This window comes from Cannabis sativa, chromosome 4 (assembly GCF_029168945.1).
Source record: "Cannabis sativa cultivar Pink pepper isolate KNU-18-1 chromosome 4, ASM2916894v1, whole genome shotgun sequence".
Taxonomy (NCBI): domain Eukaryota; kingdom Viridiplantae; phylum Streptophyta; class Magnoliopsida; order Rosales; family Cannabaceae; genus Cannabis; species Cannabis sativa.
Window position 1 is genome coordinate 59,995,968 of NC_083604.1, and position 6,537 is coordinate 60,002,504.

The following is a 6,537-nucleotide window of genomic DNA, read 5'->3' on the forward strand; positions in this document are numbered from 1 at the left end:
TAATATTTTTTTTTTTATATTTGTGTATGTTGTAATTATTTAAGATATTCTGTAAAATTTTAAAAAATTAGAAAAAATTTAATACACTCAACAACAAAATTTAATCAATTCATTAGACATGTCATTTTTTTATGAATATTATTTTATAAAATTGTATGAATATTATTTTATAAGATGTGTTTAATAATTATAACATACACTATTACAATTTTCTTTTATACCAAAAGCAGCGTAGAGAGACCCAAAATCTTATTTTTGTTAAATAATATTATTAATTTTTATTATTTCTAAATTAAACTAAACTAAACTGGTTTTTTAAAGAGTAATTTCATACAACCAATTATGATGAAAAGTGACCAAAATATAATGTGATGAAAAGCATGTGTGGTTTGTCGGTGTGGATTGGATAAACCCATATCTTATCTTAGCTTTTTAATTGTAAAATCCCCAAGCTCAAAGAAGAATAATCCTAGGACAAGAGAGATAGTAATAATAATGATAATAATGGTAGAAAATAAAATAAAGTAAAAACAAAAAAAGAGATCTGTGAAAGTGAAACTGTGATGGAGTGTGGACGGTAACGTTAACAGTAACGTTACAATCTGAGAGTGACCCCACACAACCACAGCCACAGCCGCAGCCATAGCCATAGCCATAGACAGCAACCATTTCTTTTCTTTTCCTGTCTCTTTCTTTCTCACTTCTCAAACCCCACAACACAAAACAAAACACACTCAGTCTTCTTCTCTCTCCGGAGTTATCTCACCCTCCCTTCCTTTTCCCTGATTCTCCATTTTTCCCAATTTTCCCCACTTCCCACCGGAACCTCCTGCTTTTCATCGTCGTCGTGGCATCACCATGGTCGTCGACCATTCTTCCGGCCAACCGGAAGCCGGTAAAAGAACGGTCTTGGTGGGAGTCAAGCTCGACTCTCGAAGTCGGGAGTTGCTCACCTGGGCTCTCGTCAAAGTGGCTTTGCCTGGAGACCAAGTCATTGCGGTTCATGTCCTAGACGCCATTAGTGGTCTGCTCTCTCTCTCTCTCTCTCTCTCTCTCTCTCTCTCTTCATAGTATTCGTCTGTTGAGACTGTACTATTATGTTGTTTAGTGAATGGGTTTTTGTTTAATTTTTCAGAGGGTCCGTCTTCTTTGCTCTCTCTGGTGAAAACATTCGATTCTGTGCTCTCCGTCTACGAAGGTTTCTGCAATTTGAAGCAGGTTTTGCTTTTTTTCTTATTTTTTTTCTATTCTTTTCTCAGAAAAGAAAAAAAATATATATATTTTCTGATTTCTTCTTCTGAAAATTGTGAGTAGGTTGATCTGAAGCTTAAACTCTGTAGAGGCAAATCAGTCCGGAAAGTTCTTGTAAGAGAGGCCACATCGTACCCTTCAGCCATAATTGTGGTTGGTATATCCAAAACCCATCACAGAATTCTGTCTTCGGCTTCAGTCGCCAAGCACTGTGCTGCAAAACTCTCCAGATGTTTCACTGTTTTCGCCGTTGATAATGGCAAAGTTGTCTTTAAGAGGGAAGCTACTGGTACGGAACGCATATTACAGTTCTTGGTCTTACTGAATTTTTTCAATATTCTTTTCTTCACTATGAAATCGCCTATTAATCTTGGAACTATGATTTATATATTTGTTCATTTCCCATTGTTTTTTCTTTAACAGAATCTGATCAGTCTAATGGTAGTGATAACTATCTTGGTCTACTTCAAAAATCACTTACCATGAATGTAAAGGTAGTGGATGAGGGAGAGAGATATAAATATAAATGTCATCATCGTATACGCAAATCCTGTTCCAAGTGTAGAAACAAAACCCAGAAGAGGGATTGTGTTAGCTGTACAACAGTGACAGTGTTGCCGGAGAATTCCACCACCGAATCAGATTTAGAAGACAATTTGTCCACCAGTGACTCTGAGGACAATTCATTAGCCTTGGTACCTGTTCAAGCACATCTGGATCCTTCTAATTCTTTGGTGATTCGAGATTCACAATGCTTGAAACCTGGTTGGGCATTGCTCCGTCGAATGTTTTTACCAAAGCGGCAATTCATTGAGAAATCTGTTAAGAAAACGTCTGTTTTACAGTGGATATTGAGACTGCCGAGTTGGCATTGTTCAGCAGTAGTTTATCCAGATCAGAAGCAAAGCAGTCTGTGTCCTCAGGATGAGGATCATTGCTCTAATCTTGATGGAGATAGTGGAGCTATTGTGCCATTTGGCTCTAGTATGGACACCTCTCCTCTTTTACCCAACATTGGCTTAGAGAGCTTTCCTAAAGAATTGTTGAATTTACATGAAAAGTACTCAGCTACTTGCAGATTATTCAGTTTCCAGGAACTTTTGCTGGCAACATCTAACTTCATCCCAGGTTTGTTTTTGCTCTTACTTTGAGTGCTCTGGTTTTAAGGTTGTGTTGAAGTTTGAACTTATTAATTTGTTTTTTTAAATGTTCTTGGTGATGAATATGGAATTATGATTTCAGAAAATATGGTAGGCAGAGGTGGCAGCAGTAGTGTTTATAGAGGATGCCTCTCAGATGGAAAGGAATTGGCAGTCAAAATGTTGAAGCCATCAGAAGATGTGATAAAAGAATTTGTTCAGGAAATTGATATTATTACGGGTCTAAATCACAAGAACATAATATCCTTATTCGGTTTTTGTTTTGAAGATGTAAATTTACTCTTGGTATATGATTTTCTTTCAAGAGGAAGCCTGGAAGAGAACCTTCATGGTATAATAATTACTTTCTGTTTTAGATTAAATCAATTTTTCATATTATTATTTTTGTTTTTGTTTATTCATGGCTTGTTTGAACTCATCATGGTGGATGGTTATTATTATCAAGGTCCCAAGAAGAATGGAAAAGCATTTGGTTGGCAAGAGAGATATTATGTGGCTGTAGGCGTAGCTGAGGCATTGGAATATTTGCACAATGGTTGTAAGGAACCTGTGATTCACAGGGATGTTAAGTCCTCAAATATCCTTCTGTCCGATGATTTTGAACCACAGGTTTGCATGCTGTAATTTCAATATTTTCACCTTTATTTCGTCATTTGAAGCCTTCCGTTGTGATCTAAATGTCATGTATTTCTCAGCTCTCAGACTTTGGACTTGCTAGTTGGGCATCAGCTTCGTCGCATATTACTTGCACAGACGTTGCAGGAACTTTTGGGTGTGTATTTCCATCCTTTCTCTTCCCAGAAGATAGTAATATGCCTCAAGATATTCTTGAACTTATAATTCTTGTTTTATGTGGCAGCTACTTGGCTCCAGAGTACTTCATGCATGGAAAAGTAAGCGACAAAATTGATGTCTATGCTTTTGGTGTGGTGCTCCTCGAGCTTCTTTCTGGTAGAAGGCCAATCAACAGTGAATATCCTAAGGGGCAGGAAAGTCTCGTTATGTGGGTAAGTTTGCATAGCTCTGTTCGACTTAGGGGTCATGGAAATAGTTGGCTTCTTTAATCAGTTTAAGCTTTCCTTATTACTACGTAGTCAGTTAAGATGATGCTATTTATTTTCTATGAATCTAGGCAAGGCCAATATTAAAGTGTGGGAAGGTTTCCCAACTTCTAGATCCAGACCTTGGCGGTAGTGACTTTGACCAGAAAAAGATTGAGCGAATGGTTATGGCTGCTACTCTTTGTATTAGACGAGTGCCTAGATTACGGCCTCAGATCAGTGTTGTAAGTTCTCTTCTCCTAAAAGTTGTGTTTCTTTTATTTCACGTAGATTTGTTCTAAATGCATTAGTTGATATATTTTTTTTCTTCTCTTCAAAGGTTTTGAAGCTCCTCCAAGGCGACGAAGAGGTCACAAAATGGGCAACTCAACAAGTGAGTGGCGCAGAAGATCAAGAAGAGGCCGTAGATGGAGAGCTACTCCCAACTAACATTCAGTCCCATCTAAACTTGGCATTGCTAGACATGGAGGATGACTCTCTATCTGTTAGCAGCGGCGAGCAAGGCATCTCAATGGAGGATTATTTAAGAGGGAGATGGAGCCGTTCATCAAGCTTTGACTAAGAAAGAAAATTTGCATATCGAGGAAAGGTTTTTGGTAAATTGAAAATTTTTGTGTATATTCATTCTATTATTGTGCGTGGTCATTTCGGTGATGGCTTGTGGTTAGTTTGTATCAATTATTGTAAACAAAAACAAAGCTGGGTCTTGGAAGAGAGGTCGATGAAATGCTTTTGCCCCCTCCTTGACTTGTGTGGCAATGAGAAATGTATTGTATCTATAGTTTTTGGCAACACAAATAGTAAAGGGATGGCAAAAAAATGAACACGCTACCTGTCTTATGTTATAAGCCCAGCATCAGCGTCTAAGTTGTAGGTCAAATTGTTATTATTTGAAACATGTACCAAGATCAACATGTTACCATTTAGCGCAGACGTATTGGACATACGTGTCTTAATTTATAAGCCCAACAATCTCAATGTTTTCATGTATGGTCAATTTACTAAAGGGAACCATTTCCTTCTTTTAAGCCAAAAATGTAATATTAGTAACATGTTACAATAAAGTGCAGACATATTCGACAAGTAAGAATACTTGAATTGTTGATATTTCCTTACTTTAAGTAATTGTGCGCCTTTCAAGTCTTAAGCTTGGTTACCTCTCATATGGAACGGATCTTCTTTGGGGAACTTATCCGACAGTCTAGTAGATAGCTCAAATCAGCAAATATTTTCCCAAGATAGTTCTTCATAGAAAATTTCTCTTCTTCGGGCAAAGATGCTAACAATGATTGATTTTGGTTCTGTGTGTTGTAGCATTAATTTATTTGTTGATGGACATTGTGTACTCATTCCACTGTGTAGATGTATGGATGTATGAAAAGAAACCCATTCCCGACCCAATGTCTACCAAGCACTCTTGCTGTGACTTTTCTCGATTGCTTGCTGATATTGTCGCATGTACTATTTCTTCTATTCCCATTTATACTGCTTACAAAACCTCATACTATTCTTTTGCCTTTTAACATTTTGGTGATACTGCTAATTCCTATTCTAATACTTGATTCCAATTTCATTTGAGTTGACATATGAGTCTACAAATTTTCAGGTTTGCCTATTGCTCCTATACACAGGTCTGGCATCCTATGAAAACATACTTGGACCATCTCTAATGCTGAAACTCAAATTTAGTATTAAATCTACACTAAAAGAGTACTAATTCATTACTAATCTTTTTTTTTTAGTATTACAACCACAATATTAAAAATTATACAAAAAATATACTCCTTATTATTATATTATTCTATTGTACAATAAAAACATTTACAAAAAACAGAATGCGGTGGCTTACAGTGTCTCACTATTATTAGTGGGACACAGTAGACTTCCATCAAAATAGAATGGATTTTAAGGTTTAGTTGGAGTATTTTCTAAAAAAAAAATTACACTATATATAAGTTTTTAATGTGTTATTGTAGATGATTTTAGAACAAATGGAAGTAAGATTCGTCCATGGCAAAAGCATATGATTCATTATAGTCTCATCAACACTCTTTTCAATAAGGGCTTGTGTCATTTGAGTATCCAAATTAAGAGTGTAAATGGGTCGGGTCGGATCTGATCCGGCTATGATCCGACTTGATCCAAATCATGTAAGGATCTGCCCTGCCCCACCCTACTAGATCAGATACTCGGATCAGATCAGATCCGACTCGACTTATTCGGATCAGATCTGATTCGACCCATCTCTTTTTTTTTTTAAGAATTTTAATATTAACTTATAATTTTATATTTATTTTAATTTTGTATTAGTATTATTAAATACAATGCTATGTTTATTATTGACATTTATTAATAGATTGTGTAAAGATAATATATTTTTAATAAACTCTTTCCCAACACCAACAACGGGTCGGGTTCGGGTCCAAGTTTGGGTCCGAGTCCAAGTTTGAGTCCAGGTTTGGGTTCGGGTCCAAGTTTGGGTCCGAATCTGAGTCTGGGTCCGGGTTAGGGTCCAGGTCTCGATCCGGGTCTCGGTCGGGGTCCGGGTTAGGGTTTGGTTTCGAGTCCCGGGTCCAGGTTCGGGTCCCGGGACTGGATTTGGGTCCCGGGTCCAAGTCCGGGTCAGGGTCCGCGTCTGGGTCTGGGTCCCGAGTCCCAATTCGGATTTGAGTTCGAATCTCGGGTCTAAGTTCGGGTCCAGGTCCGGGTCTCGGGGGCGGATCTCGGGTCCCGAGTTCGGTTTTGGGTCCCAGGTCCAGGTTCGGGTTCGGGTTAGGGTCGGGGTCTGGGTCTCGGCTCAGGGTCAGGTTTCGGGTTCCTATCCGGGTTCTGGTCCAGGTCCGGGTTGTTGGGTTTTGTGCCCTAAATAAAACTCATTTCAATATAATCGGATTTACTAATTAATAAAGATCAAAAATAACATTTTATGTTGCATGGTTCACATGATTTATTTCATAATTATAAATTATGCTAAGTCCAGAACATATGTATTTGTTTATGATTATAGTGTTGTCAGCATAGTGAAATATAATCTTGATTGTATGTTCGAAAGTTTAATTCCCTGA

At 37.6% G+C, this 6,537-nt stretch overlaps 1 protein-coding gene across 1 annotated transcript; it reads left to right on the plus strand.

The window, feature by feature from the left end:
- Positions 1 to 454: 454 nt before the first annotated feature.
- On the plus strand, positions 455 to 4,435 carry LOC115712991 (protein kinase STUNTED). The gene is made up of 10 exons (XM_030641448.2): positions 455 to 1,024; positions 1,136 to 1,218; positions 1,315 to 1,540; positions 1,675 to 2,379; positions 2,494 to 2,742; positions 2,857 to 3,020; positions 3,107 to 3,183; positions 3,271 to 3,418; positions 3,544 to 3,696; positions 3,792 to 4,435. The coding sequence occupies exons 1-10, from the start codon at positions 859 to 861 to the stop codon at positions 4,032 to 4,034; spliced, it is 2,214 nt and encodes a 737-aa protein (XP_030497308.2). The 5' UTR covers positions 455 to 858; the 3' UTR covers positions 4,035 to 4,435.
- Positions 4,436 to 6,537: the final 2,102 nt, after the last annotated feature.